We start from the raw sequence: 18185 nt of genomic DNA on the forward strand, positions 1-18185 counted from the left end.
TCTCTTTTTCTGGAGTCTGTCTTTGAGAAAGGACACATACAGTATTAGACTTTATTCAGGGAGGAGTCCCTGGGAGGAAAGAATGTCTTGTAAAAAGCTGACATACAAGGGGCAGCTAGGTAGCTCAGTGGATAAAGCACTGACTCTGGAGTCAGGAGGACCTTAGTTCAAATCCAGCCTCAGACACACAACACTTACTAGCTGTGTGACTCTGGGCAGGTCACTTAACCCCAATCGCCTCAGCAAAAGAAAAAAGAAAAAAAGAAAAAAAAAGCTGACATACAGAAGACTTGATGCTTTTAGTATGTCCCTATTTCTTGCCACAGAACAAACTTCATGCAATTACCCTGTAAGATCAAGAACTCTTCTCTGAAAACTAGAACCAGAAAGAGGACTCTCCTTTCCCAAGCTCTCACCAATTCTGCCCCTCACACTCTCCATCAATGAGAAGAGTTTTATGTAAAAGTCCAAGCTTAAACCCCTGTTTATCCTACAAAAAGTAATTTTGCTTGAGCAAGTAAAATTCTAACATCCTAATAAGAAGAGAAGGAAAAAATGCACCCCTTAAAAAATGTCATGACTTCAAAGGGTACTGGGCAAGAGAAGGAAGAAAAGGGAGAAGAGTATCAGTAAGAGTAGTCCTTGGGTAGATCTGTTCTGTTGTGAGGGTCTAGAGAAGATAAAGAGAAGGGAGGGCATAATGAGGAATACACTAGTGTAAAAAGGGAAAAGAAGAGTATAAAACTTGCTATTTCTTATAATTAGGGTATACTTCCCAAACCTGAAGGGGAGATTAAAAAGTCAGAGGAAACAACTATAATCTGTGTCTTAAATTGCCATTTAGACATCTTGAGAATGATTGAACAAATTGTGGTGTATAAATTTAAGGGAATATTATTATGCACTAAAAAGTCAAAAGTCATTTTTAGAGAATCCTGAATAGTATAGATTAACCCAGAGTAAAGTGAAAAGAATCAGGAGAATCCATACCAAGACAGCAGCAATATAAAGAAAATACTATTAAAAAAAATTTTAAGAACTCTGATGTAAATAATGATGATCCATGTCTCTGGAAAACCTATGATGAGATATATTATACATTTCCTAATAGACAAGTTACAGACACAAGGAACAGAGACATATTTTTGGACATGTTCATTGTGTGGATTCATTTTGATAGATAGCCTTTGTTTCAAGTGTGTTTTTTTCCCTTTCTCTTGGTTTCGGGGAGGGAGGGATGAAAGAGAAAATTATGTAGCAATGCCAAAAAAAAAGAAGCCTATTGTAACACTTTTGAAAATGCACCAGAGAAAACAGAAGGAAGTTAAGGAACCACAGGCATACAGGACAGTCTGGAAATCAAGGTGTAAAATTTATTCTACAATTTTTTCAAAAAGCAAATGGTGTGAAGTAGAGATTCACAGTTTCATATGGAATCATATTTTTGTGTGCTGCTATATGTATGGAAAGCTCATTTATTTTTAGTATTAAGTTCAGAATAAAAAAATTAAATTAAAAAGATCAATGGAGAACATAATGCATTATTGCAATATAAATATCTTATGAAGCTTACTCCTAGGCATGAGCCTTGTCCAGATGTAGCTGGGTATTTGCTTAATGGCTGAAAGTTAACCTTTATTTTTTGTACTGCTTTTCCTTTGAGGGCAAAGGGGAAGGGTAGGTCAAAAAGAAACTTTAAAACCTACAGCCCTTAGAAACTGTCTACCAATCCCAGCATTATTGAGTATATTTCTACTTTGTGTAGGTAAACTTAAAGGTGGCATGGTACAGAGGAATGAGCACTGACTCTGGAATGTGAGGTTTTGTTACTGTTCAGTAATTTCAGTCCCATCTGACTTCTCATGAATCAATTCAGGGTTTTCTTGGCAGAGATACTGGAGTGGTTCACCATTTAAGCTCATTTTATAGATGAGAAAACTGAGGCAAACAGGGTCATGTGACTTGCCCAAGGTCACACAAATAGCAGGTGGCTGAAATCAGATTAAAACTCAGGAAAATTATTCTTCCTGACTCCAGACCCAGCACTCTATCCATTGAACCAAGTTGGACTATGAATATTTGTTATGATTTTTTTATTGTTCACTTGAAAAAGCAGTTGAAGGAACCCATAACAATTGCTGATAAAAATAAATGAATTAAATGATTTTCAAAACTGAAATTTTATCTTTGGTTTACAAAATGTTAGAAGATCATTGTACACGGCTAACTTGGGTTGCTTCATATGAAAAGCAAAGTAAATGTCAAATCTTTGGTCCTAAAATACTTCAGCAGGTATTGCAATTGGCTATAAAAATATTTCTCTTCACTTAGGAGTTATTTTTGATTTGCCAAGGAGGGGTTGTGTTAGTTATACCATTTGTGTGGCTTCCATTTTAACCATTTTCCGTTAACCATAACCTCCATTTTCCATTATTTAAAATAATTTAAACTGTTGTATATAGTATATATATCTATATATCTATATATAGATATATAACATATATCTATATATCAGTTGCATTCATGTATGTCTCAGTGGGATTCAAACTTATATAAAAATAAACACCCAGGTTAATCAAGAAAGCATTATCTAGGAGGAAAGAGGAGCCTGAAAGAACAGAATGGTCAAGAAAAGAAATACACATATCACACATGTAATGACTGATCCAAAACACTGCGTGATAAGTGAATAAGAGAATTTTTTTTTTTAAGCAGCATGTGAAGATCTAAAGGGAAAAATACTTATGTGGGATATTATACAAAATTTCATAAAGATGGTGGTGGCTTTTGTATCATCAAAGTAATAGTCTTAACCTTTATTGTGTGATGAACCCTTTTGGAAGTCTGGTGGCATGTGCTCCCTTACTTAAAATAATGTTTTAAATAAAAAAAAAAAAACTACAATATGTAGGGTTATAATGGAAGTCAACTACATTGCAATACGATATCAAATTATTTAAAATAGAACAAGTTCACAGATCCCAGGTTAAGAACCTTTGCTTTGAATAATGAACAAGAATGGAATTGGCAAAGAGAAAGACAAACTTTCTGGGCACAAAGAACAGAATGAATAAAAAGTACAGCCCTGAAGCTGGAATTGGGAAGTGACTTTGAATTATAATTATTTCTTCTTCTTCTTCTTCTTTTCCAATTAAACACTTGAATAAGTCATTGTTATTGCATTCTGTCTCTCTCTGGAGTTACTTAATTCTTTCATTCACTTTTTCAATTATTCTCACAACTTGAATTTCTGAAATGATTTCAAGTACATATTATTGTTCTGTGATGAATGAAGTGGAAAGTCTACCCACAGCTCTGGCCTTCTATTACAAATGACATGTTAAGTGTCCTTAATTCACACCAGTTTAAGACTCAGTGTTTCACTAAGGTATTCCTTTTTTAAAAAGTCTCTCCTTCTAAATTACTGTCACTCATAAAGAAAATAAGTTTTTAAAATAGACATCAAGCTAAATTGATTAATGTGAGATTCATGAAGATAGGAATCGTATTATCTCTACCCATTTTTATCTCCCCCACTGACTAGTAGAGCATTTTGCACAGAGTAGACAATAAATATCTGTTCAAATGAATTAAAATCACATTTGAAAATTAGCATTTCACTATTTTAGTATGAATCCTGTCCTTGTGTTTCCTGGCTTTATTCTTCAATGTATTGTATTATATTTGGATAATTTTATTGGCATACAGGCATTTCTCAAACCTAACATACACAACTCCATTGTTAGACCCTCGTTCCTGAATGCAACCCCCTTCTCATATCCCCAAGCTAGGTCTGATGTTGACCAAGGATCAAAGAGGAGTCTGAAAGGGAAAAGAAAGGGCAAATTCTTATTTCATTGCTTTAACCCTCCATGCAAGCCAACATGAAGATCTACTCCAGGGAGACAGACCAGATGGAGACAACCCAGAGAGAAAAAAAAGAGATGAAAAGGCAAAGAATATTAGACATCAGAAAGACAAAAAACGTGCACATGGAAAATCTCCTTCTCTGACCACAACCTCACAGAGAAACATAAAATATTTTTTGTCCTGTTAAAAACATTTTAACTAAAAGCCTCTAAAGCTTTTTGAATTTGGTTTTGACTTTTTTAAATGGTAGAGTAAATGAAGTTGTCACCTTTTTGCATATGTCAGGAAATCCATACAGCATCAAGTGAATGACCAGAGATTCCCCACTTAACCCTCATTTATATAATATCCATGCACAAAAAATTCTATTCAGTGGAGAGAGAGAATATGGCACATTAATGAGGAAGAGTAGTGGATATGGAGCCTAGGGACTTGGGTTCATTTCACCTTTGCTTATTACTGGTTATATTAATCCACCTGTCTGGGCCTCAGTTTTCCCATAAAATAAAGGGAAGTGGGTAAAATAATTTATAAGTCCCCTTATAACTCTAAGTTGATGCTCTCATGATGCTATATGGCACTTTTTACAGAAGTAAATCACTTCTTTCCCTAAGTTTTCATGCTGCTGATTCAGATATGGGAAGGCTTTTTATTTTTCTCTTTAGAGGTCCAATCAGAAAGATACATACACACGTATGTATGTATGTATGTATGTATGTATGTATGTATGTATGCTTGCTAAATGCTTTCAAAAAGAGCTGTTTTCATTTTATCCACTGATTTAACATAATTCTATTTATGACAATGATTAATAATTCCTTAAAAAAGTTACCCTTCTTAATGAAATTGGTACCATATTTTATCCAACAAAACCAAAACAGATTCAAAAAAAATTTAATTTAAAAAATATTTTAAATAATTCTAAGTTTCTGATGAAATACATATTATAGTAGTAGGATGCAACAGTAAGCAGGTTTCTTCTTTACCTGTTCCTAATTTTCTTACCATTACATACTCATTACCTAGATGTATCTCCCAGTATAAATGTTCATTCCAGGTGGCTAGGTGGCACAGTGAATATAATACCTGGCCTGAAATCATGAAGACTCATCTTTCTGAACCTAAATCTGGTCTCAGATATTTCACTAGCTGTATGACTCTGAACAAGTCAATTAACCCTGTCTGCCTCAGTTTCCTCCTCTGTAAAATAAGCTGGAGAAGGTAATGGCAAACTATTCCAGTATCTTTGCCAAGAAAATCCCAAATGAGGTCATGAAGAGTCAGACAACCAAAATGATTGAACATCAGAAACAAATGTATATTCTCTACTCAGGGAAGCTGCGACCAAGGATCTTTAATCCTTTTTTTTTTCCTTAATGCTCTTAGCCCCTAGCCAGATCCTGCGCTCTGGCAAAACATCTCAGCGTTAGTGCTATCCCTCACTCTTATATGCGGATGTCCAAACCCATCACTGCTCTTCCCAAAATGCCTTTATAATACATACTCCCAGACTAAAAGAAGGCCTGTAGTTAACAGCAGTTTGTTAAGACACAGTACATACTTAAGTTGAAGGAGTTTGACAGATATACCAGTGTTTAAATAGAAAAGCTCCTACTGGGAGTCCAAGGTGAGAAAAGAGATGAAGACCTGGGGGTCTGTAGTTCAGGAGATAGTACATTAGCAGTATAGTATCTGTCTTGACACTACTGTGCCTGAACAGTCCAAACAGCCTGATTTGCACAATCCTGTCCCCTTGCTTTGCTGTAGCTGCCTCAGCCCCAACCTTCTGTTCTTTAAGAGTCATAAGAGTTCCCTTTCTCCAGTTCCATGAAACTCACCAAGACCTGGGTTCCTCTTCAAGTCTGACTTTCTGGCTTTAATGAACTAACTTTTAAAGATCACCCTGAATTTCCTCATTCTCCATCCTCTGGCAATGCTTCTTTTCTAATTCACTTAAGGAATTTGTTCCTATCTCAGAAAGGGATCATGGGGTGAGGCAGCAATTACATCTGTACTGGCTCCTTTTCTGTGATTAGATACTGGACTTTCAAGATCAATTCTGTTACATATAGAAAATGTTGTTTATTTCTACTGGGGGAAAGCGCTAGTTGCCAAATTTAAAAAGAGCTAAGCAGTATAATTTCAACTTTAACATCATTAGTCATCTTTCATTCTTCAAAGGTATTATAAATACTATTGTGAAAATCTGTCACAGAATACCTAACGTATTTCAAAGAAAATCAATAGCACAATCCCTTCTAACCCAAGACGCTATAAACTTAAGGGGGGCATACATCTTTTCTTGATTCCTTTGTCCTAGATACAGCTTCACTGCTGCTGAGAGAACTGTAAAAGTCCCCAAACACACAAAGTTTCACTCATTTCTTACCTTCCAAGATCTCTAACCATGCAGGTACAGATTTCTGATACCCCTAACAGATAACTATATTACCTTTTTGCTTCACTCACTTCCATGAAGTAAACTGTGGGGAAATGCTAGACCTGTTAAGACTCTCCCTCCATCAACAGAGATCTATAACACTATTGCATCTTAAAACCACAGAGAGCTATCCAAGGCACTAAGAAGTTATATGACTTGTTTAGGACTACAGAGCCAGTATGTAACAGAGAAAAGACTTAATCCCAGGTCTTCCTAACTGCAAAACTGCCTTTCTTTCCACTGCACCAGGCAGCCTGAAGAAAATGATTCTCAACAATTAGAAAGTTCTCCAATTTTCAAAGTATTGCCTTAATGCCACAAGAGTTTGTGGCTTTGTTATCAAATGACAATGAATCAGTGAATTCATTGAGTGTCTGACTTCCCAGAAATGGGAAAGATGCATTGGGTGATTTAAGAGAAGGATGAGATAAGAAGTCCTACCCCAAAAGTGTACAATTCTTACTCACCAGTCATTTTCTTGTCAGCAGACCAGACTTAGAAATATTGACTTGGAGATATTAACCTCATATTGGAAGCCCTGCTGCCATGATTAATGAGATCCTCACCTGACCCACTATTTCAGTCAGAATCTAAGCTGTCTTGGAAGAATTGTAACAATCTCTTCCCTGTCATTATCTCTATAACTGGAAGGACCAAGTTTTCCCTCACCAGGAACCTTTCCCCTGTTTGTGTTAACTCCCCTTTTGAACACATGTACCTTGAGGGCAGAGACTATTTGTACCTTTATATTTGGAACTGCCAGTTCTAGCTAATAATCTATCTATAGACAGATATATGGATTGATTGAGCAATCAATTGATATATATATATATATATATACACATACATACACATATAGATAGGTGTATATTCATATACATGTATGTATATATGTATGTGTATATATATAGTTTTTATTCCTATGGCCAAGCAGCTTCCAATTTAGTCAGGGATATAATATGAATATAATTAGAATATCCTTCACACTCTGGTTTAACTGTGATGTACTAGACAGAACAATGGACCAGTAATCAGGAGAGACTTGGGGTCAAATTTGTCCTTTCACATTGGCTGGTAAGTCACTTACTCTCTCCAAACCTCAATTTCTTCATCTTTAAATTAGGATATTATCTCATAGCTACTTAGTCTAGGCTGCTGTTATGAGGCTCAAATTATATAGATACACACATAACCACACACATGTATATATAGAAAATGTCATACATGTGCCTGTGTTTATGTATATATATGTATGCACACATATGCATGTGTATATATACATATGTATATAAAGTACTTGCATACATATAAACACATATATAGCATTTACAAATAGAATTCTACATGAATGGATCACACTGATATTTTCCCAAATTTGTATTCTTTCTTTGTCAATTTTTCTATTTGATTTATTTCCAACAGGTTATATACCTTCACTCCCACCAGCAGAGCAATGATTAATAGGTTGTCTAACTCTCTGGATGTACAGCAAGACTTTTTTAGTGTTTTTTTTAAATTTTTTTTATCTCTGATATCAGAATTATCTGAAAGCAAAAGTAAAATCACCTTTCCCTTTCAGGCAGCATCTAGTACCGTAAAGGGCCCTGGGAGATTAGGAGTGAGGGATCTGGGTTCCAATTCTTATGCTGACAATGAATACTCTCTCTAGTCTATTGGTAAACTGATGGGGATTAGCAGGAAGGGAGAATGGAAAGAGAAATGGGTCTGGGTTCAGACTCCACTTCAGATACTACCTGTATGATTTTATTTTGCATGTTATTTAGCTGTCCTGGTTCTCAATTTGCTGATTTGAAAAATGAGGGAGGGAGTTAGATTATATGACCTCTGAGGTCCCATCCAGCTCTAAATCTAAGATCTTAGTATGAAAATCACTAAAATTTCCTTCAAGGCCTAAGATTATGTCACTCCTTTTATTTCATTCCTCTTTCTTCCCAATTTTGTCCATGCTTAAAAATCTATTAAAGTGTCATAAAATTATATAACTTAAGCATGGCACTAATTAAAAAAATGCCATAGGCTTATTCTTTTTTTTCTCAGTACTATTCATTTATGTGTTATGTCATAATAATATAGTCTGAATTTTTAAAAATGACTCACCAACCAACAACTAATTAAAAATAACTATGGGGTGTTCAATTTTATAATTATTAAAATATCCTGGAAAAAAATCTGGTAGTGAAATATTCAGAATTATCCTAACAGTACAACAACAGCAACAACAAAATGGTGTCCCTTTCTTTAAATTGATGGAGTCAAACTCTTCTGTGTACAATTAATTAGCTCAAATGCTCTTAAAATTCATAGAGTTTTATATAGTTACCTATCTGCATCAACGGTCACATCATGTACCCCTCTCTGAATGACATCACGAGATGTTGCCAAATCTGGTATTCGGTTCAAACTTCTGGTATATAGGTTTAGTCCTCCATCTGTCATGTATCTGAAAATAAATTACCAATGAGTTAGGATTTGAGCAAAGACAAGAGAACAAAATCAACAGAATAAATACCAACAGAAAAGTAGCAAAGTTATCTCTATAGTTTTCTTAGAAGACCTTAAGGAATTAACAAAAAACTTCATCAATTCAATAATTTGCTTCAGCAAAACAGCATGACACAAAATAAATCCACAAAAATATTAATAATTCTATGTATTGCTAGAAAATTTGGGAAAAAAGGTAGAACATTTATTTAAAGTAACTATAAAATCCATAAAATATTTGGGGTCTAGCATCATCATTATTATAACATTTATACAGTGTTTCCTATATGCTAGGCACTGTGCTAATAAGTACTTTACAATTATTATCTCCTTCGATTCTCACAACAACCCTGGGAGGTAGGTGCTATTATTATCCTTACTTTATAGAGGAGGAAACTGATGCAAGCAGAGAATGTGACCCAGGCTGTCTCTGAGGCCAGAGTTGAACTTGAGTCTTCCTGATGCTAGGCCCAGAGTTCTCTCCACCGTACCTACACACTGTATCCAGCTACTGTTAGCTGCCCTTAACATCAGAAGATACATATAGAACATACATGCATGCATACATGTATATATACACACACATATATGTATAAACGTATGTGTGTATATATGTATGCATGTATATATGTATATATGTGTGTCTATACATATACTATAAAAATCAAGATATACTGAAGTAATGAGAGGGATTAATAATTTATTATATTCGGTTATATTTATGTAATAAAAATAATATTACCTAGGTGAATTTACATACCAAATATTATGCCAATCAAACTGCTAAGGTACTATTTTCTACAATTTGATTAAATATCAACAAAATTAAGAACTGAGGAACAAAAGGTCAGCTATTTCAAGGGAAATAATAAATGAATTATGAACAGCCTAACATCAGGACTATATGGACTCAAATTATTTTATCAAAGTTATTTTGGCACTGGTAGTAGTATTCAAAAAACCCATGAATACAAGGAAGGGGATTCTTTATTCATTAAAAATTTCTGGCAAAACTGAAAAGCAACTTGTCACAAAATAAGCTGAGATTACAATCTTAACACTATATGACATAATAAATTATATATGGATTTGTATCTAAATATAAAACTTCCTGTCATGATAAATTAGAGAATAATAGAATGCTAGACCTTTCACAATTATGCTTAGTGATTCATAAGCAGACAAGGTATGGAGGTTTTTAAAAAGACAAAAGGTACATTTTTATTGTATAAAATTTTAAAAGTTTCACATTATTAATAAAGTAAATGCAAATTGAATAAGAAAAAAATTATGGATTGGAGGGGGGAATCAATGCATGATAATAAAAGTCTCACCTCCAGAATCTACATTGATTTGACATCAATGAATTTAGAGTCATTTACTAAAAGAAAAGTGATTAGAGGACAAGGAAGAGTTTTTAAGAAAAAATGTAAAGCATTAACACCTACATAAAAATGTGCCAAATCACTAATAAAAAAGGAATTATAAATTAAAGTGGAATTCAGGAACCACTTCATACCCATCAAATTGGTATAGGTGGTAAAAAGAAAAAAATGATGTTTTAGGGATTATAGAAACACAGAAATACACTGTTAGTATAGAGGTGAATTGGTCTATCCATTCCCAAAATAATTTGCAGTTATATGAGGAAAATTACTAAATTGTCCATAGCCTTTAATCAAATGATCCCACTAATGGGTTTTTATCCCAGAGATGTCAATACTGTAAAGAAAGTCTATATGCACCAATTTATTCATAGTAATACAAATTGTAGTAGCAAATGTATGGAAACAAATTGTAGTATATGAATATAATGAGAAATCACTGATGAAAAAGAACAATATGAAGATGTATATGAACAGATACCTTAAAAATAAAGCAGAACAAAAAGAACAGTATACATAATAACTTCAATAATGGAACTAAAGGTAACATAAACGAACAGAATTTGGGTCAAAAACAATGGCTGATGTTGTTTATAAGTAATGATTCACATTTAAAAAGTCCTTTTATTCTTTCTTTCTAATAAATGAGAAACCATCAGGGCAGTCAATCGTAATCATTATATTAGGCGGGTTTGCTTAACTATTTTTACTAAGGAAAGTAGAATATGCTACAGCCTGCTTATTGAAAAATGATTGTTGTGTCAAAATAAATTGTATTAATAAAAAAGAAAACGAATTGTTCAATTAATCTGATTCTACTTAAATATCATCAGTGCTCTGAGTTTACAATGCAACAAATCAAGGGATCTTCACTGTTTGTTGTTCTGTGAAGCCTTTTGTGGAACTCCCTGGCCTGAGGGAGGTAATAAACTTCTTTACAGGCTTTCAATGCTTAGTTCACCATTCTGTGTCAAAATTAGGAGCAACCAGTAGCCTTATTTCACTGTCTCTTAGGAAGCAATTAACAATGTAAAAGTCATCTTTGCTTCTTTTTTTATCACTTTAATCACTTTTTATCATTTTTATTACTTCATCAATAATATAATTTTGACTAAGTTGAAAGCACTAGAATTTCACTCAACATATGAAGTTTAAAGATAAGTTGTTCACAATGATGTATTACATTATGGTTCAGATAGCATTTTCTGCATGGCAACCTTATGAGGTACATAGGGCAGGCACTGTTATCTGCAGTTTGCAGAAGAGGCCAGTGGAGTTTAGTGAGACAAAGTGATTTATCCACAATAGTAAACATCATTCTTTCATTCAATAAAGATTTACTAACCTATTTTTTAAATGTTAAAGACATCAAACTAGGTGAACAGTAAACAGAAATTCAATAGGTCATTTGAAAATGGAATGGAATTTTTATGTTTTAATTAAGCAGAGAATGAAAGACCCTATGTAGTAAGGCAATGAAGTTCTTACATGTTATTCTCACCCTATGATTCAGGCATACTGGCCTATGGGTTGTTCTCCATACCCAAGTGCTCCATCTTCAATCTCCCTGACCTTGCACTGGTTGTCCTGCCTGCCTAGAATGTCCTCCTTCCTTACCTTCTCCTCTTAGAATCATTATTTTCTTTGAAGATTCAGCTCATATTCTCAGTCTACAAGAGGTGATTCCTGGTCTGTACTTACTCCCCTACCTCCGATGCTAATTCCTTCCTCTCTAAGGTTACCTGCCATTTATATGTATTTTGTATATATCTAATTATGTAAATATTGTCTTCCCCATTAGAATATAAACTCCTTGAAAATGAGTTGTTTTTGCTTTTTATTTTTAACTCTAGCACTTAGTTTAGTGCCTGGCACATAGTTTTTGTCTGTCTTTCATTTTCTTTTTTCTTTTTTTCTTTTTTCTTTTTTCTTTTTTTTGGTGAGGCAATTGGAGTTAAGTGACTTGCCCAGAGTCATGCAGCTAGTAAGTGTTATGTGTCTGAGGCCCGATTTGAACTCAGGTCCTCCTGACTCCAGGGCCAGTACTCCTAGCTGCACCACCTAGCTGCCCTTGTCCTTCATTTTCAAAGAGGATCAATGACATCGTGGTATGATGGCTTGACTTGCTTATGAATTGGATTTAAATGAGGCAGAGTTGCACTTTCCTGGCAGCATTTCTATGAACAGGAAGATGAAATTCCATGGTTCTCCAGTTATAGGAGAAGCCTCAGGCTGGTTCTTTTTTTTTCTCTTTTATTTATTCTTTTCTTCTTTCTTTCTTCTTCCTTCTGTCTCTGTCGCTGTTTCTGTCTCTTCCCCTCTACCAGCCTCCCCTCCTCTCTCTTTCCCTCTCCTTCCGTCTCTTCCTCTATCTTTCCCCTGCTGGTCCACTTAGTTATGAACATATGGTGCCTCATTCTTTGCCTCTGTGTTTATTCTGTACTGATTTTATGTGAATGAGTATAGGGCAAAGAAAATGTAAGGTTGTGATCTTGTGAACTTTGAAAGATGAGCAAGCAAAGTCCTGGCAATAAAATTCATTCCAGAGTTTGATAGTAGCTACAGCAACTAAAGACAAGGCTGGATAGAAGCCATCCTTGAAGAGCAACCTCCTTGGATAGTCAGCACATGGATCATCCTGACAGCTAAGACACTACAGACTAAAAGCAAGAAACCATTGGCTATGCTGCACCGAGAAGTGAACTAGAGGAAGAAATCATGACCCAGAGAGATTAAATTACTTTCATGAGAGAATGCCCATACAAATGCAGATCCTCTGACTCCATCACTTTTTCCACTATACCATGCTGTCTCTCAGGATCCTCACAGTTTGTTGAGATGATATGTATCAGAAATTCATAGAACTGTGGTAAAATCTGTGTGAAATGATGCAAAGTGAAACATGAGAACCAGGGGAGCAATAATGTAAATGAAAAGAAAAATAAACAGAAGCTAAATTCTTCATAATTCCAAAGACCAATCTTGGTCCCAGAAAACAGAGAAAGAGAAAAGGGAAGGGGAAGGAGAATAAGATGTGGGGAATGAATTGGAAGGTGAAGAGAACTTTGCATTTTGTAATTAGTTTTACAAGGATGCATCAGCCCTGATGATCGAGAAAACTAAGGGAAGACTATGAAGTTCTGTCTTCTCCATGATTCATTTTATCTGACAATAGGATATTCAGAGGCAGCTACACTAAAGACAGCTAGAGATCAAAGATGAGAGAGAATCAGAAAAAGGCAAGTCAAGTCACTACTGTTAATTGTTCCTGGTTTTTTCCTAACCCTGGAAATCAATAAAACCATGAATGAAAACATTTTTTTAAAACTATGGTGAACTGCTTATTTTATTTATTTATTTGGTAAATAGTATTTTATTTTTCCCAATTACTTTTAAAGATAATTTTCTACATTTCTTTTCATGAGACTTTGAATTTTGAATTTTTTCTCCTTCCCTCCAACCCTCTCATCCTCCCTCCCCAAGACGGCAAGCAATCTGATATAGTTTATACATGTACAATCATGTAAACATATTTCCCATTGTGAACTGTTTAGAAAAAGCTCTCTGAGTAAGTCAGCAGTTATCCTAACAATTGATTTTGTTCACAGCTTTGCTTATATCAGCTTGTACTTTCATTTGCACATTACTGGGATTTTTTTTTAATGGTGATGATATTTTCCCCAAGATATTCACATCTCTGAGGATACTTTACATTCAACCCCATATACACTTAGGACACTAAAAATTATTTACTTAAAGAACCCTAAGCACGTTCTTGTTCTCTCATATGCACATACTAAAGGACCCAGGATTAAGATTCTATACATATTTACCTACATACACATATATACATGTACGTATATGTGTGCACGTATCGATACACACACTTAATAAGTAATTTTTGACACATTTGCGCTCAGAACCTTGGAAGTGCCATTCCATCAGCCTCAATAACATTTTTGTGTGCCACAAAGTTGTTTCTTTGGTAGCATTTCTACATAATTCCTATATCCCTGAGTATAACTATCTTACCTATGCCCTTCTCTCCATTTAAGGGTCTACCACCTAAGTTATTTCCCTCATTACTGTCATATGAAATATTACAATAACCTCCTGTTTGGAAACCTTCCCTCAAGGGTCTTTCTTCTCCAATTCATCTTCCTAGTAGGTACTGAAAGAATTTTTTCCCCTAAATCAGAGGTCTCATTATGTCATTCTTCAACACAAGAAGCTCTAGTTGGTCTTCATTGCCTTTAGGATTAAATACAAAATGTTCCTTTTCATATTTAAAACCTTTTACAATCTGTCTTTAATTTATTATTCTAGGCTTATTGTGCATTAATTCCATTTACACACTACACAGTAGTTTTTCCACACACAGAGACAAATATTTCTTCCATCTTTGTGACTTTGTATAGACTGTGCCCCATGACTGAAATGCATTCCCTCCTTATTTCTGCCTCCTAGCATCTCCAGTTTCCTGAAAGGCTCAGTTTAAACAACTCCAACAAGAGATCTTTCCCAGTTCCCCTAGCTGTTAGAAACCTCCTCACTATTACCTTAGATCTACTTTGTTCATATTTAATAGGCATATAACTTGCATCTCATTAAAATGTAAATTCCTTGAGAAAGAGACTTTCATTTTTGTCTTTGAATCATCAGCACCTGGGATAGCGTCTAGCATATAGTAGGCCCTTAATAAACATATCCTGATTGAGAAAGAAAGACAAACAGATTTATTGATGGGTAATTGCTGGTGCTTGTTTCTTCTTTCTCATTTGTTCATTACATCTAGTCTTTCATTAAATCCTGTGGATTTTACCTTCTAAAAACATCCTGAAAATGGCCTTTCTTCTATTAAGAAGGTACTGAACACCTTCCAAATTCAGTAATTTTACTTCATGGACAGCTCCGTTATAGTCACAAAGTTGAACAACAGTCAATATGGAAGAATGCCAATTCCTTAACAACAGGAGAATTAAAAGAGAATTTGAATTAGCAAAAAAGATAAAAAAAAAGTTCTCTCAATAATCTGTTGATTCTGAAGTGAATTTACAAATACAAAAATCAGTCCAGAATAAAATGAAACAGTAAATAGTTTCAGCAAAAAAAAAATTTAAAAAATACACTTATCATCATTTTTCTTTAAAATTTTATTTTTCGTATCCTAAAAAATAAGCTAAACTATAATTGGACTAACTATACAAAAATAAAAAAGTGATGTATTTTAATGATCACTTGTACCTACTTAAGTCTCAGGAATGGAAAATAATTGGAAGGTGATGTAGTGTTTTTATACCAGATCCTAATGTCTCTTTGTAGTATTCATGCACAGTGTATGCCCCCCCCAAAATGTCACAATCTTGATTCATGTTACTCTATAGGGATCCTTTCTTCATTCTCATTCCTTCTATGTAGGTTTAAATGTCTAAAAGGATGTGACTTACATCATTTCTCATGAAAAATTATGCTACAATCTGTTCATTCTCTCTGTCAAGGGATCATTTCCAAAAGAGTTATGGAGAAGAAAAATGTGATTCCCCAAAAGTATGTCACTGTAGTTTCAGCAGCATCAGTCAAAGTATGACAATGGGGGATGGGATGGTTAGTCAAGAGAAACATTTTGAAATAATCAAGAGGGTGTGGAGAAAACTCCATTTCTTTCTTTATTTATTTGCAATAATTATGACAAGTAGAACTCATGGGAAAAACACATGATGTTAGTCTCAGGAGAATAACTAAAGCTATAAATGAATCTCATCATAGGTAGGTAGGTAGATAAATAGATAGATATAAAGAGATATATGTCTATATATATGTATATATATGTGTGTGTGTGTGTGTGTATACATATATATACAATTCACACCAAAGATCAATATCCTCTTATTTATATAGTACAAAATTTCTTATTGAACTTAAAAAAGATTTTTGTTTCAGTAAAATTTAAAAGTTTATTTCATATAGCATAAATGTTTATTCAAAAAGAAGTTGAGAACTGAAAGGAGAAGCATTGGAAAACTACCAATATGTGAGAAATTGTCATACAGCTATTACATTTTTAATTATCAGATTCTTAAAAATATGTCTGCGGAGTCAAAATTTAGAGAGTAATAAAGATTGCTAAGTTGATGAAATCCTATCCAACCTGTAAAAGCCTAGGTCAAATGTTCTTTCTTCCAGGAAGTCATCTCGATCTCTCCCAGTGAGCATGAACATCTCTCCCAATCTTATCTAACATAGTACTTCCTTTTCTCTGTAAAGAGAGATACTATCAGTATCCCCATTTTATTGTTGAGTAACTAAGGGTGAGAGAAATTAGTAACTTGCCCATTATCACATGACTACTCAGTCTCTGAAGCTTAAGTTGAACTTACATCTACCTGATTCTATGTCTGATGTTCATACCCAAAATGACCTTTGACAAAATCATCTAATTCTCTAGGCAACTGTTTCCTCCCCAATAAAACATGGGGGATTAGATCCTAACATCTCTTCTAGATTTAAATCTTCTGAAAACCACTGGGCTAATTTAAAGCTTCTGAGTCCATATTGGGGAGCTGCTAGTTCCTTTCAGGATCAGCTCCAGATAAAATTGACAAAAGAGGCTTTCCAGAATATAGAAAAAGAAACCATTTCTATTCCTTTGGTTTACATTACTGCTTTTCTCTAGGACAAGCTTTTGGAATATGGGTGTGTCTGCAAAAAATCCCTGACTTAAATGGTTTTGGTCACAATTTGTTTTCAGCTTTCCCGCACAGAAAAAAAAAAATGTTTCCAAGGGCGAAAGAACATTTTTGTGGGTGGACACATTTACAGACTGAAAATGCTTGATTGTCAGTGGTTCTGCTTCACCAGTTTTGAGAATACTTTGGAACAGTATGGGGGTATTTAAATGCTACATATAGTGTACTCAGTACAAGGCCTGTGTCTGTGAAGTCAACAGACCCTACAGGAATGGTTGAACTGGTGAAAGTGTTCACATCTGTTGATCATTTGCAGACATAGGCCAACCCAGGCTGTCTCTAGAAACTTCCATTCAATTGAGTAAACATTTAAAAGCTTACTAAATGCATGGCAGTAGGAATACAACGATTAAAAAAACAAAATAAAAAAATAGTTCTGGCTCTCCAGTAGCTTCCATTCTATTTGGGGAGTGAGGTTATTACACATATATGGACACACTTCTCAAAGGTATTATGAGGAAGAAGTGTTAGCCAAGGACCTGGGCTGTATGTTGACTGACCTCAGGCAAATTATTTTACCATTTTATTTTTTATTTTTTGGCAATTGGGGTTAAGTGACTTGCCCAGGGTCACACAGCTAGTAAGTGTCAAGTGTTTGATCTGAGGCTGGATTTGAACTTAGGTCCTCCTGACTTCAGGGCCAGTGCTCTATCCACTGCGCCACCTAGCTGCCCCTGCCTTACCATTTTAAAGGTCAGTTTCATCATTTGTAAATGGAGAAGGTTAGACTAGATCTAGAGTTTTTAACATGGGGTTCATGAACATCATTATTAGTGTAATAACTGTATTTCAATATAATTGGTTTCCTCTGTGATCCTATGTATTTCAAGAATTAATTTATTGCTAAAATATTTTTCTTGTTGTTTGGTCTTGTTAGACTCTTCATGACCCCATGGACCTTGTCCAAGTGGATGTGATTTTCTTGGCAAAGATAATGGAGTAGTTTGCCATAACTTCTCCAAGAGATTAAGGTAAACAGAGGTAGTGACTTGTCCAGGGTCACACAGCTAGTGTCTGAGGCCACATTTGAACTCTGGTCCTCCTGATTCATGCCCCGTGAGCAGCTATGTGGCTGAGTAGAAAGAACACTGGGCCAGGAGTCAAGAAGGCTCACTTTCCTGAGCTCAAATCCAGCCTCAGACACTTACTAGCTATGTGATTCTGGGCAAGTCACTTAACCCTGTATGTCTCAGTTTCCTCATCTGTAAAGTGAACTGGAGAAGAAAATGGCAAACCACTCCA

General features: G+C 34.8%; 1 protein-coding gene across 5 annotated transcripts in view; it reads right to left on the reverse strand.

Moving 5' to 3' along the window:
• The window catches only part of NAV3 (neuron navigator 3), a 389994-nt gene that overhangs the window by 169666 nt on the left and 202143 nt on the right, over positions 1–18185 (reverse strand). For all 5 annotated transcript variants that reach the window (XM_027842471.1, XM_027842473.1, XM_027842474.1 and 2 more), the window contains one exon: positions 8652–8771. In XM_027842471.1, coding sequence (XP_027698272.1) covers positions 8652–8771 — 120 coding nt within the window. The remainder of the gene's footprint in view (positions 1–8651; positions 8772–18185) is intronic.

Source organism: Vombatus ursinus, unplaced genomic scaffold (assembly GCF_900497805.2).
Source record: "Vombatus ursinus unplaced genomic scaffold, bare-nosed wombat genome assembly UNPS02014874.1, whole genome shotgun sequence".
NCBI lineage: Eukaryota > Metazoa > Chordata > Mammalia > Diprotodontia > Vombatidae > Vombatus > Vombatus ursinus.